We start from the raw sequence: 14,765 nt of genomic DNA on the forward strand, positions 1-14,765 counted from the left end.
TCTGTGCAGTAGTTTTGACGTAATCCTGCTAACAGATACACAAATAAATAAACACCAATGAATTTATTACATCCTTGGTGGTGGTAATAAGACAGACATACATTTAACTGAAAATGTCATATATTGAATATTTAACAAATCAGAAATGAATCTGCCTTGAAAATAATTTGTCTGCTCTTTCATGGGGGATGTGACATGTCTGCACAAGTTCAGAATGGACAACATCCATTATATGTATGTAACAGATAATTTACAGTCAGGAGGCACCAAACGATCTACGGGGAATCCCCAGCACCAATTTGGCTTGCGTATTTTCTTGATGCCTGACCTTGAATAGAGGCCTGCCTCATTTCATGATCAGATCAAAGGTACCTCTTCAAAGAATAAGTGCCTGCCTTAAATAAATGCCAGCCATTATATGCATTAAAAAGGTTACTTTTGGTCAAATTAGGATCCAATGATACAATGATGTCAAAGTGTCCATGACCCTTTGAAAGTTCTCCGTTGCATTGGTGGGCATCCTAATGCAATTTTACAAAGGAACAGTGGGCAGGGGTGGTGGCCAAGTGGTTAATGCACTTGGTTTCAGTTCAGAAGGCTCCGGGTTCAAATCCCAACTCCTGCCATGTAATGTGGAGTTGCATCAGGAAGGGCATCCAGTGTAAAACCTGTGCCAATTCAACATGCAGAGCCACCTTGGATTTGCTGTGGCCACCCCGAGTGCAAACAAGGGAGCAGCCGAAGGGACTTACTTACAAAGGAACAGTGGGTGTTTCTGGATCAGTTTGTCCCTCAATGAGCTCCACTTCTTTATACAATCATCAACCTCCAAGCCATTTTTACAGTACATGCAATTTCCCTCCATAAATTGCGGGTCATTTGAGCTTCTTTACAGTTTTAAGATTCCATGTTATAAAGTTGGACGTATTTGCGGACTTCTCTGCCCAATGTTCCTATATTTGATCCATGATCGAAATGATGATCCATGATTGGTGTGCACCCTACAAAAACCATTAAAATATGATGGAAGAGGAAGGGGTGAAAGAGAAAACGTGAAAAGTCACAGCCCTTGAGGTCTTTGCTATTGAACAGATGCGTGTCAGGTTCCAGAGGGGTTTCACAGCCATGCAGAGGGCTTTGATCTAAAGCAGTTGGCTTTGGTTTGCCACACCCAGGGATATCTGTGTGAGTGCAGGCAGCAAGCAGCATTTAGCTGACAGAGTGACTGATCAGACCATGACCCCAGCCTTGAATAAAGGCCTGCCTCGTTTAAGTGCTGCCTCGTTTAAAACGATACAAAAACATTGAGACCAACAGTTGAATTTTATATATATATGAGGAGTTCAGGCGCAAAATCCTGTAAACGCCATGCCCACGGAAAATGAGATAACCATTGCAAGTGAAAGAGCTTACCAAGGCTCGTATCCGATAACAAATTCAATTCTGCTGCAACACCACATAAATCCTAAAGTAAATGCAAGTCAGGATGTGGTTTGTATGCAGAACCTCGTAAGCGCAATCCTAGTTTGTGTGCAAAACCACATAGTAAACAGCGCATCAGTCACTGGCATGTATCTCGGTCACGTGATGCAAAGATTGCAGCACCCATGAGAGCTTCTCTAATGCTGGGTTTACACATAACGATAGCACGTCATGAATACAAGAAGTATACATTCTTGGCTGCTGATCACGAATGTGATGATTTGAGGAAGAGGCATCAGGTGTCCTCAGGAACTGCTGCAACCTGTTACCACATGTTACAATTAATAGAACGTGTACGTGGAGCATTATTAGAAACCATTACACATGGTCAAGAATAATATTCCGCGCTGTTGCGCGCTGTTGTGTGTAACAGCGCATTGTTAAGTTCTGTCATGTTGTGAATGAGGCGAATTGTCTTTACGCACACCCATATTCATCCATCAGCTGATGAACAATTCAGATCGATCCAGTTTGCTCCGTTAAATCAACACCAGAAGAACCTTGTGACTGCATACTTAGTTGGGCTCTGTGCCATGGAGTGGCACAGAGAGGAGGAGAAGATGGAGAGAGCCAGATGTGTGGCTTCACGTGGCTCTCGTCTCACTCGATTTCCCAAACATCAGGCTCAGCAGCAGGTGGAACACCTGCAGGAGCATGCTGAGGAGCACTGAAATGAAACGTTTAGCCGAAGTGGCATTTCTGTCCTTCTTCAACATACTGCAGCAATGAAACTGAATGCGGTGCAGCAAGGTTTCATTGTGCGCACATCAGAGAAGAATGTTGTCACGCTCTATTAAGGATCATCACTAATCAAGATGGATCAACACCTTCAACTGCGACTTCCACGACATGAGGCGAAATGAGAGTGGTGCGTGACATTCGTGCAAGATTTTTTGACACACAAAAACATGCTCCACGAATATCACGCACCAACATGCTCTATTAAGAAACATATTCAGATGTGTTAAGTCACATTAAGAATGTCAGGAATGTGCCAAGAATGACGCAAATATGACATTCATATGCGTACTGCCTATGAGTATAACCTACAAGTGCACATTCCCACCATTGAGGTGTTTTTTTCACAACACTTCAACTGTATACAGTCTGAACATATTCTCTTCACTTTCACATAACCAGAAAATATGTGATATAGAGTGAGAATCATTCTTGTGTGTTACATTTGTAGCTGTTGCTTTCCATGGGTGTTGTCCATGGTGCTGATGTGTGCTGACTGCTATCAGCCCCTATGTGTGGCCACTATAATTTAATGTTTCAATAGGGTGTTTGTGTAAATATGATTATAAAGTGAAAATAAAGAAATGTACACCCCAAACACTGCAGGAATGAGTTCAAATCAGATATATGGAAGTCTGCTTTGAATGTGCAAGACAGGTTAAAGGTGGTACCTCACTGGGTTGTGACAGCTTGCAATTGGCATTTTGAAGGATTTTGAGAGATTTCACATAGCATTCACTGGGTGCACAATCCCCTCGTATGAGTTGCACACTGTCAGTCAAGTGTTGCTTGAGCTTTGAACAGTTCAAGGTTGGTGATGACAAAGCTCCTTGTCAAGTACCCACAGAGCTGTCATGGCCGTTGGGAAGCCCTCTGATTGTAGTTTCTTCAATTCACACCATGCGAGAATCATGAGAGAATTTAGTGAGGAGTTGACAATGGATGAAATTACACTTTGAGTGATTGGAGACAAAAATGAGGTTTGACATTCCTTGTGGGAGTCACGCAGGAGCTGCCCTGGGAGCTCACCAAAATAGGGGAGATCATTGGTGAGAGACAGTGCACTGGAAAAGGCCAAGGGAGTCCAACAGCTTTCAGGGTCAGTGGTACAAAATGTCAGGACACAAATGCAAGGCTCAGAAACAGACGAATCATTCTTAAAAGGTTTTACTGTGGATACTTGCAGAGTTCGGTACACAAGAAGACAGTCCAAAAACAGCAACAGTATCAAAATCATCAGGCAAGGGTGTGGCCAAGGGAGTCCAACAGCTTTCAGGGTCAGTGGTACAAAATGTCAGGACACAAATGCAAGGCTCAGAAACAGACGAGTCATTCTTAAAAGGTTTTACTGTGGATACTTGTAGAGTTCGGTACACAAGAAGACAGTCCAAAAACAGCAACAGTATCAAAATCATCAGGCAAGGGTGTGGTCCCCAAAAAAATGCAGAAGTTCAAAAACGTAGCAAGGCAATCAAGACAAAACTCAGAAGATAGAGGTAGAAGATCTGGTGGGAAATAGGTGGACAAGGTGAGTTTTAAATACAGGAAAGTGATGAGCAGACAATGAGGAACAGGTGTGAAGGAAAGATCCAGGGCATGGGAATGGAAAGACAAAGGGACACACCCACCACTGAGCACCAAGTGACAGACAAGAGAGAGCAATGCAGTAAAACCCAAGCAGAAAAAAAAAAAATGAAAAACCATAACACTGTATCACACTCCACATCATCGTCCCAATCCTGACACCAGCCACAGCTCAACTGCTGACCCATGTGCAACAGTGGTCAGTGGCTGGACACACCTGTACATGGTAGCTGGGACTTTCTTTTTTCTTCCTTCCAAATTAGGACCACAATGGGGAAAAGTCTCATGCCGGCAGCAGTGACCCATGTGCATGCATGGTCAGCGGGCTGGACACACCTGTCCTTGGCAGCTGGGATTATCTTTTTATTCCTTCTTTTTTTCTAAATCGGGACCACAATGGGAAAAGTCTCTTGCTGGCACGTGCACACACATGGTCAGCCGTGCTCACAGAGGTGGTCTTCAACAAAGCAGTGGATGAATACTGGGCATTCTCGAGAACCGAGGAGGACAACTGTCTACAGGAGGAAGTCATGCACTATCCATGCGTGACAGTGTCAGCCAGGACCACTGCTGGACGTTACATATTTCATCATGCTGGAAATAATTCCACAAGTGGGTGAGTGCCCTGTTCAGTTTTCTTCCTGTTGTATTTTGTTCTCGTCATTGTAGAAATGAGGCTTTTTTATTATTACTTATTTGTTATTATTTTATTATTATTTTATTTCATTTTACTATTATTCACAGGGCTGTTACTGGATACTGTTGGGGGAATGTCCACAGGATCTATTCACATGGATAATAGCAGGATAATATCAGGTTAATACCAGCTGAACACTTTGTGTCCAACATGTTTGTACTACTTCAGTGAGATACTAACTGCAAATTCATCACTCATTTGTGTGTTTGGTCACTAATTTGCATCTCCAAATACTCTCCCAACAGTTGCTCTCAGTGAGACACTAACCTAAGGTCCCAGTCACAGAGTAAAAAATAGGACAGCAACGTTCTTGTGAAGAGGAAAAAATCGTGGTTGCCTTACATTTACAGTGAATTGTGTTGCTGCTGGAAACCAATTGCCAGGAATGATTGCGGGTGGCCGTAGACCCTGTTGCCATGTTCAACATGCTAATTTTAGAGATTTGTGGTTGCAAGGTGATAGCAAGGTAATGGCACATAGTGCCACTCTGAATTTGCTTTTAGCCTTGATAAGTTGTGTTTGTAAACCTCACTTATTTGCATTTTCAAAATTCAGGTGGAAACACCCCAAAATGCATATTCATGAAGACAAATGCATGCAGTATTTTGCTTATTTAAAAGGTGCAATACTTATCCACCTTTAGAAAATCAGCTTCCACATTGTTTTGCTTGAGCAAAGGTGTTTGAACACCTTTTTACACACATCAACCTCTTACAGTTCATATAGCAGGTAAGAATCATTTACTGGCATTTATGACTTGAATGAAAGACAGACGCCAGCTGGTGGGTTGTTTTGACTGTTGTGATGGAAGTGATTCAGCTTTCAAGCAGGGTTTCCAATCTGCTTTTGTATAAACAATGCTTACATCTTCAAAATTAAGAGTAACAATAGCAGCTGTTGTGTGAATATTCCCTTTGGCTGAGGTATTGTTATCGGCTCAGCAGAAGCTTTGTGTGTGTTTACACTTTGGCTCATTGGAAGCAAACAAACCCCTAAAATGTCAGAGTAAAAGGTCAAACATGACGCTATCAAATGGAAACTACACACTTTCTTATTTTCTGGAAACATGACAGTTTGGAGAGAAACATATTCAGAACTGTGCACTGGTTGACCTCTCAGAGTCACCAAATTCACTACAGATAGTGTTCAGCGAAAAGTTGCTTTAAATGTTTTAAGAGTTTAAACTGTTGATCTATTCCTTTGTACGGTGCATCGAGAAAGTATTCACAGCGCTTCACTAATTCGACATTGTGTTATGTTACAGCCTTATTCCAAAATGGAGTAAATTCATTTTACCCTCAAAATTCTACACACAATACCCCATAATGACATAGTGATTTTTTTTATTTCAATGTTTGCAAATTTATCAAAAATAAACAACGAGGAAATCACATGCACATAAGTATTTACATCCTTTGTTATGAAGCTCAAAATTGAGCTCAGGTGCATCCTCTTTTCACTGATCATCCTTGAGATCTTTCACCAGCTTAATTGGAGTTCACCTAGGGTAAATTCAGTTTATTGGACTTGTTTTGGAAAGACACACACCTGTATACATAAAAGGTCCTACAGTTGACAGTGCATGTCAGAGCACAAACCAAGCGTGAAGTCAAAGAAATTGACTATAGACCCCCGAGACAGGATTGTCTGAAGGCACAAAGCTGGGAAAGGCTACAGGAACATTTCTGCTACTTTGAAGGTCCCAATGACCACAGTGGCCTCGATCATCCACAAATGGAAGACGTTTGGATCCACCAAGACTCATCCTAGTGCTGGCTCCACATCTAAACTGAGCGATCAGGGAGAAGGACCTTAGTCAGGGAGGTGACCAAGAATGCAATGGTCATTCTGTCAAAGCTCCACCAATCCTCTGTGGAGAGAGGAGAACCTTCCATTAGGATAACCATCTCTGCAGCAATCCAACAATCAGGCCTGCATGGTACAGTGGTCAGACGGAAGTCACTCCTGAGTAAAAGGCACATAGCAGCCCACCAAAAGGCACCTGAATGACTCTCAGACTGTGAGAAAAAAAAATTGATTAGACAAAGATTGGACTCTTAGGCATGATTGTCAAGAGTTATGTTTGGAGGAAACCAGGCACCATCCATAAGCATGGTGGTAGCAGCATCATGTTGTGAGGATGTCTATCAGTGGCAGGAACTGGGAGACAAGGATTGAGGGAAAGATGAATCCAGCAATTTACAGAGACATCCTGGCTGAAAACCTGCTCCAGAGGCTTTTGACCTCAGACTGGGGCGACGGTTCATCTTTCCACAGGACAATGACCCTAAGCACACAGCCAAGATATCAAAAGAGTGTCTTCAGAAGAAATCTGTGAATGTTCTTGAGTGGCCCAGCCAGAGCCCAGACCTGAATTCGATTGAACATCTCTGGAGAGATCTGAAAATGGCTGTGCATTGATGCTTTCTATCCAGCCTTTCATTTCATTTAATTTATATAGTGCCAAATCACAAGTAAGGTCTAACCTTACCAACCCCTAGAGCAAGCACACAGACTGCAGTGGTAAGAAAAAACTCCCTTTGATGATTTGAGGAAGAAACCTCAAGCAGACCAGACTCAAAAGGGCGACCCTCTGCTTGGGCCATGCTACCGAAACAATTGACAAAATGAATATACAGGAAATGCTGGTGCACAGGACGGGGGGCTTGCAGAAGAAGACACCACTCCTATCTCTGGGTGGAGCCGCACCCCAAACAGAGAGAAAAAAACAGAATCAGGCATCAAAAAGACAAACAAATACAGTATAATTTGTCTGCATTAAGCAACAAAAAATCCAGAAGAAATACTAAAGTGATCGCTAGCCATAAGCTTCACTAAAGACCCAGACTTTAGATAAAGTTGAGGCCATGGCCCGTACTCTTTACTAACAAATGAATTTAAAAGGGTAAAAAGCATACTAATATACTCTGTATCAGGTTCTACTGGCAGAGCAGGCACGACACAATTGCAAACGGAGACAAACAGCTCTGTAGAATAATGGTGTTTACTTGATACGAAAGCAGGGGACGGTACACAGAAAGGCAGCCCAAAAAGAGCAACAGTAACACAATCATCAAGGCGTGGTCCAGGTAAACAGGCAGGTAGTCAAAAAACACAATGAGGCACTGAAGGCAAGGCTATAAACATGGGAAACAGAGCTTGAAAGAGGCACAAGGCACATCAATCAGGTGAGGAATACAGGCACACAGTGAGGCTTATAAAGCACCCAGGTGATGAGCAGCAAATCAAGAACAGGTGTGAGGAAACCTCCAGAACCAGTGTGGCCAGAGGCTAAGTGTTAGCTGGTCAAATTGATGCCGATGTCTCACTGGACCAAGAACCATCATTTCAATCTTATCAGAATTTAAAAGTACGGAATTGCTTGACATCCAGCTTTTCGCTGATGCAAGGCAAACGTCTAAGGATTTTATGTGGATGAGATTACCAGCAGTTATCAGCATGTATAACTGAGTATCATCAACTTAGCAATGAAAGGTAATCCCAAAATGCTGTAATATGTGCCCAAGGGGTGCTATATAAAGGGAGAAGAGCAGTGGGCCTAAGACAGACCCCCGTGGAACCCCAAATTTTCTATCATTAAGGTTAGAGGTAGTGTTATTGTACAAAACACAGTGAGAACAACTGGCCAGATATGACGTCAACCATCCAAAATGATTCTCCAGCCTATCGAGTAGAATATGATGATCCACAGTATCAAACACAGCACTAAGATCTAACAGCACCAGAACTGTAGTGCTGTCTGAATCCACTGCAAGCAGAAGATCATTCACCACTTTAGTGAGAGCTGTCTCTGTGGAATGACATTTTCTAAAAGCAGACTGCAGTGACTCAGAAAGATTATTCTCAGTAAGGTGGTCCATGAGTTGCTGTGACACCACCTTTTCCAGAATTTTAGAGCAAATTGATAGATTTGATATCTGTGTATATTTTTTTCAATACACTAGCGTCAAGATTAGATTTCTTAAGTAATGTTTAATAACTGCAGATTTGAAACATTTAGGAACAGATCCAGAGGTTAATGAGAAATTAATAATTTCCACAACAGTCGGCCCAAGAGGGGGCCACAGGTCCTTAAACAGTTTTGTTTGCATTGGATCATATAAGCAGGTTGTGTTTTTTGTAGACGTTATGAGTTTTGTCAGCATGTCTAGTGAGATACTATCAAATTCTGTAAATCTAGGTAATACCTCAGTAATGGCATCCACCGCAATAGCAGGGTGTAGTGGCTGGGTTAAGGCATGCTGGGATATACAGTATTTAACCTAATGTCATCTATTTTCTTCTCAAAGTAATCCAAGAAATCTTGTGCTGTTAAAGGAGAGCAACTTATACAGTAAGTGATTGTCCATGTATAAGTTTTGTCACTGTGTCGAACAAGAACTTTGAGTTATGCTTGTTTTTGTTGATCAAATCAGAGCAATAGGTCCGCTTTGTAGCCAGTAATGCATGCTGATAGTCTAAGACAGCATCACAACACGTGCGCTGGAATACTTAATTTTTTGAATTACGCCATTTCCCTTCTAGACCACTAGCTTTATTCTTGAGGTCACGCGAGTAATCATTGAACCAAGGCGACTGTGTTTTCGGGGGTTGTGGTTTTAATATAGGTGGTGCAATCATGTCAGTGTAGTTTTGAGCACTGAGTTTAAACTATCCACAAGAATCTCTCCTGATTGGGCATTTCCAAATGTAAAACTAAGATATCAGGCAGTCTGTCTTTGAGTTCAGTTATAGTTGAGTAGTTGATGTGTGTGATAAATAAGGCTGTAGTTCCACTAAACACAGCAGTGAAACTGTAAACCTAATAAGTGAGTGATCAGAGACCACTGATGCAGGAGGCATGATGTCACTATTGACTGACAGCAATACCATGAGCAAGAACCAAATCCAGGGCATTTCCGATAATGTGCGTTGAATCCTAAATGCAGTAGGGTTGAGTTCTCCTTCTAAATACTGCTAAGATTTAAGGTCCAAGGTTATAAAAACATTCTGGACTCACATGCAAATCTAACTCATAGAAACTTTGAATAATTTATTGCCACCCTTGAGAAATGTCAGCTACCGTCCAGGGTATGAGACATCTGTTTCTGGCAACTTGTCAGTGTGCCATAGTTGTTTGGGGGGGGGGGGGGGGGGGGGGGGGGGGGTGTTCATTTTGTTTTGTGTTTTCCTTGACCTTCCTACTTAATGCCAATCTTGCAATAAAATATACTCTAAAATATTATAATCATTTCAAAGGCTTCATGACATTCACTTTTAAAGATACAGAGGATGCAAAGTCATGAAAAAATTTTAAATCATCTGGAGATGGACTCTTAACCATCCTTGGCATCAATACCTTTTCATGAATTAATGTGGTGTTAAATTCAGACACACTGAGACAAATCCTTATGAATCAGTAAAGAAATGATATACTGTACCTCCATTGCTTGAAACAATCCAAGAATATAATATTAGCAAGCAAAGTATGTAGTCTTGCAAGTACAAATCCTGCACAAACTGTAGCTGTTTCACTTGTGTTTTAAAATATTTCAGCACCATTTAAAATGAAATTTAAGTGGAAATTAAGGATCACTTCTGGAAACATTTGTTTCAAAACAGATATTGACTATTGAGGCCCATTTAGAGGGTGACATGGGAGTAGATTTTCACTCCTGTCCCATCCCACTGTGACTCCCACTCCCATCCCATTCCCATTCAGAATGACTCCTGCTCCTGTACCGCTCCCATTTTTTCTTCTTTTAGTTTTTAAGCAATACACCAAATTTGATTTGATCTTCTCCCCATTCTTTTTTAGATTACTTTGTGTTCCGCAGTTTTATTCAAAAACATATGGCAACATAGGGATAATATAGGGAGGCACTTATTGCCTTAACCCTCTGGGTCTGACGTCGTTGTATACTACTGCTGAGACCAAGTTTTACTAAATTATGAATAATTTTTTAATGATATGAGATAGAAACTTACTTTTTTTGCTGAAAAGTTAACTCCGCAAATTTTCGAGCCAGCGGTCCGCCATCTTTGTACTCCTCATAGAAGCTGTGTGATGACGTGTGCAATGTGAGTGTCCAATCAGAACTGGTTCACATGGTTTTCCAAAATCCAATCATATCAGATTTACCTCATGTGATAAACCAAAGATTGTTTTTAGGAGTGATGTGTTACTAGTTGGCCCATTTGAATAGCCCCCTGGCTGCTTGCTCCAATGTGCCCTGCGCCATTACGCACAGCGATCAGTGAAAGTGAGCAGACGGAGTAGACAGAGGGCCTCTCATACAATCTCATATGCTCAAACAAAGAGTGTGTGAGGATTGCTTCACTAGTTTGCTTCACTAGTTTGCCTGTGAATGTTATTGGATAAGCCTGTGGCAAGCTCTCTCGTTCCAGTGTAAAGCACTGTTTACCATATCAATGGAGCGAGGGAGAGGGGCCACTCCTCAAACTGCACATGAGCCTCGAAGTGTGAAAGCTGCTTTCGGAGCAGGAAAGAACAAACACAGTCAACTTAGAATTACTTTGTGATGTGACCTTTGTGTAATAGCAGACAGAAATTGCTCTGAGATGAAGACAGCCAAAACGCATAGACCATTTTGTATATATTGTTCAAAATGTGCATTTGTGTTTATTGTTTGAACCTTTTTGTTGTAAAGTCTTTCACACAAGACCTCAAATTACCTTTATAAAGTGTCAAAGCAGTTGTTTATTATAGTTTGCTTTGTGTTTTGAATAAATGTGTGTGGAAAATTATTTCCCGTTTGACTTTTTTCCTTTCTTATTTCTGATTGTAAACCTTTATTCCACTTATAAAACACCATTATAGCATATATATTCTGAAAGTACAGGTTGTCATGAAAAAAGAGACATAAAACTTGATTGTGGGATGCAGGGAGAGCTGTTAACAGCAAAAATAAACATTTATGCCAGGCGAGTGAACTGTCCAAAAAATGCCCTTGGACCCCAGAGGGTTAATCCAAAAAAAAAAAAAAAAAAAAAAAAAAACTTCACTAAAAGCCACAAAACATAAATAATGCATGTGGTGTTATAGTTTTTCAACAGAGGACCAGCTGCTAAGTCCCTGTTTCTAGCTCTTTTGGAAGTCAGTTAGAGCAAAAAAAAAAAAAAAAATAGTATAAAAGAAAACATGAGTCACATCATGCCTACCTTAGTTGAATAAACTCCTAACAAAACATATAACGTTGCATTTTACTAATTTCTTGAGCAACTGCTTCCCTTAAAACAGTGGTATTACTTTTATGTTTTAAATTGCTAAAACAACAAGAACAAACTGTGCCAAGCAAGAGAACTGTCCTCAATGAGCAAAACTGCATAAAGGCATCATTACCTTCACAATTCACATACTGTACCTGAGTTTTGGATAAAGAAAACAAAAGTGCATATGATGTAAATATTAAATAAAAAAATGTAATGGCCATATCAGTCTACTTTCTCACTGCAAACCACTTTTTAAACACAATGGTTTCTTTGCTGGTGTTTGCTCTGTCCATTGCTCTTCTTCTTTGAATTCTGGCGGAAAGCAGCGGCAAGAAACACTGTTGGCTTCTGGGCCGTGTAGTTCTTTTTGACTTGCATTACAGTGTAGGCATAATGAAAGAAAACTACAGAATGGCGGCACCAGTCCTTTGTTTTCTTTGTTTTTTGTTTTTTTTTGATTAGTTGGTTCCCGGTCCCATCTGCTCCTTTTTATCTTGTATGATCCCAATCACGTGATGAAGAGTAAAGTTGACTCCCATCCCATGGGAGTCCCGTGAACCATGGGATTCCTGAAAAAATGTCAGCCTCTAGCCCCATTAAGCACAGCTCATTATATCTTTCTTTTGATACAGCCTCTGCACAATGTCTGAAACATGTGTGTTTCAAAGTTTTCAGATTGCATCAAAGCATGTGCTTCAATTATGCCTTCACTAATCTGCAGTACTGACAAAAAATTCTGCACAATCCACAATCACATGTTCTAGCCATGATTTAATGCTGGTTTTACATTCCCATTGAGGTGTATGTTTTGCTCTGTGTTTACCCACAAAGTGTGCATCATATTTCTTTGTTTTTGTTTGTTTGTTTTTTTCACCTTTTGGGGTCATGTGTTTTCATAGCTCAACTTTCACCTTTGTTCCTCACAGTGTTGTCAAGAAACACCAAACGGATGTCCTTGTACAGGAAAAAAGAGGTGCGCCAGTACGCAGATTGCAGCTCACAGACAAGCACCTGTAGGTGTTGAATCATTCAGATTCATAGATGCAAGCAAGGTGGATCAAACAAAAGTGGTCGGTAATGGTACTATCTCACTTGGCTGGGACAGCTTGCGAGTGTATTTGCGAGGGATTTCGTGAGATTTTGTGTGAAATTCTGTGGTTGGCAGCACCACTGCACATGAGTTGCAGGGTGTCGCTCATGTGTTGTCTGAATTTTGAACAATTTGAGTTGTACAGTTGGTGAGATAACACATTGGTGAGATAACAAACATCCTCACCAAATGCTCCCAGAGCCATCACCAGCATCTGTTAGAAATCTTGATCGCAAACCCTATCACTACAAAAATTATTAGGTTTTTTTTGTTTGTTTTGACGGGGGTCACGACAGCCCGTGTGGTGGGGAGGTGATACAAGCAGCTCTCGTTTCTGGTGTCAAACGCCCATCCCCGCTGGGTGTGTCCGGCTCCGGGGACAGTGTCAGGTGAGAAGTTTGACTGGGACGGTCCACCTGTCAAACTCACAGAGGACAGAAATCTCCCCCTCGGGTAAATGGCTCAATAATCTTAAGAGAAATGTAGAAAAACAAACACTAGTTTCTACCATCAGGAAGGTAGACGAGTTACAGCCTTATTTTTATCCATATGAATCAATGTATGCAAACCAATGTTGATTAAACAAATTCCATACTATCTGCAATAATTGGTTTAAAAAAAAAATGAAATATAAATGCAAACATACCCAGGATGGCAATGACTTCATCATCCTGGATGACTTCCAGCGATCCTGACACCACAAAGCAGAGGGTGTCAACGCTCTCCCCCGCATGGAAAATCAGATCTCCAGGAGCACAGTGGATTGTTTGGAACTCCACCGCTAGGGAGCGCAGACAGCCGTCGCTGGCCAACCGAAATGCTGGGTGCTCGTTGAACACCTGAGTGAGAGTGTAAAAGAGTAGATGTTATAATCCATTATTTATACAATATATTACAGCACTTGTGTAAAACTTTGAGGAGATGCAGAATGGTGATCCAACAGCCAGGAGGATGGACATCAACACTGACAGGGTTCTAACCCTCTCAGCTTATTAAAAAAAAAAAACTTGAAGGGCTTTTATGGTTTTAAAAAGCAACTCAAGTAATCTCCTACAACTTCATATGTAGATCATAACCAAATTATCCACTCAGAGATTAAATATGCCACACCACATCCATGACACCACAGAACTGCCTTAAGTCCTGGATGGCAGCTACCCAGAGAGACAACCAGTCCATCCCCACATCTCTAAAATAAATACTTTGTCTGCCAGAAGCAGGTGAAGCAGGGACGTCTGCTTGGCCTTCTCCAGCCACTGTGGTCCCCAACACAAAGGGACCTATATTCTGGATCAAACACTTGGCCACTTGTCCAAAATGTTGAAGCTGAAGCTTCCTCGCAATGCAAGTATGGCTGGTATCTTAGCGAACTGTGACAGCCTGCGAATGGCATCCGCGAGGAAATTTGCCCAGTTTGGTGCAAGGTTTGCAGCAGTTCCTCGACCCCTCACCTCAGTCATGGGGTGGCACTTGATTTTTGACCAGACTAAAAAAAAATTTGCCACCATGAAATTGTCAGGTGTGCACCTTGTACCCATCACCACTTCATCTCTGCAACAGGGAACATGCGTAACATATGTGACAACTTGGGAGGAGTTGACACACATTTCGTTTTATATGATCGGAGAGGAACAGTGCTTCTTGAAGCAACTGAACAGTCCAGCAGCCTCCAGCCACCCCGCTCTGCAGCCGGGTGCAGGCTGGCACATAAGAGCCACATGAACCGGTGTCGCAGACCGAACTGCCCCCACCTAAAAACTGGTCTTCAGATATCTGTCCCTGAGACTGATGATGACTGGAGGGCAGTTTGAAGCAGAAATAAATTGATAATCACAGAATTACTGGTGATGCTCAGAAATGATGCTACTGAGCTCTGAAATGACGCATGCACAGTGACGGCAGGGCGACCGATTTTAGTGGGGACTGTTCAGTCAGCGACAC

The 14,765-nt window shown here is 41.7% G+C and overlaps 1 protein-coding gene across 3 annotated transcripts in view; it reads right to left on the bottom strand.

The window, feature by feature from the left end:
* Positions 1-14,765, bottom strand: part of kcnh5b (potassium voltage-gated channel, subfamily H (eag-related), member 5b) — a 575,581-nt gene that overhangs the window by 182,300 nt on the left and 378,516 nt on the right. For all 3 annotated transcript variants that reach the window (XM_034194844.1, XM_034194843.1, XM_034194842.1), the window contains one exon: positions 13,471-13,663. In XM_034194844.1, the coding sequence (XP_034050735.1) occupies positions 13,471-13,663 (193 nt within the window). The remainder of the gene's footprint in view (positions 1-13,470; positions 13,664-14,765) is intronic.

This window comes from Thalassophryne amazonica, chromosome 19 (genome assembly GCF_902500255.1).
Source record: "Thalassophryne amazonica chromosome 19, fThaAma1.1, whole genome shotgun sequence".
Taxonomy (NCBI): domain Eukaryota; kingdom Metazoa; phylum Chordata; class Actinopteri; order Batrachoidiformes; family Batrachoididae; genus Thalassophryne; species Thalassophryne amazonica.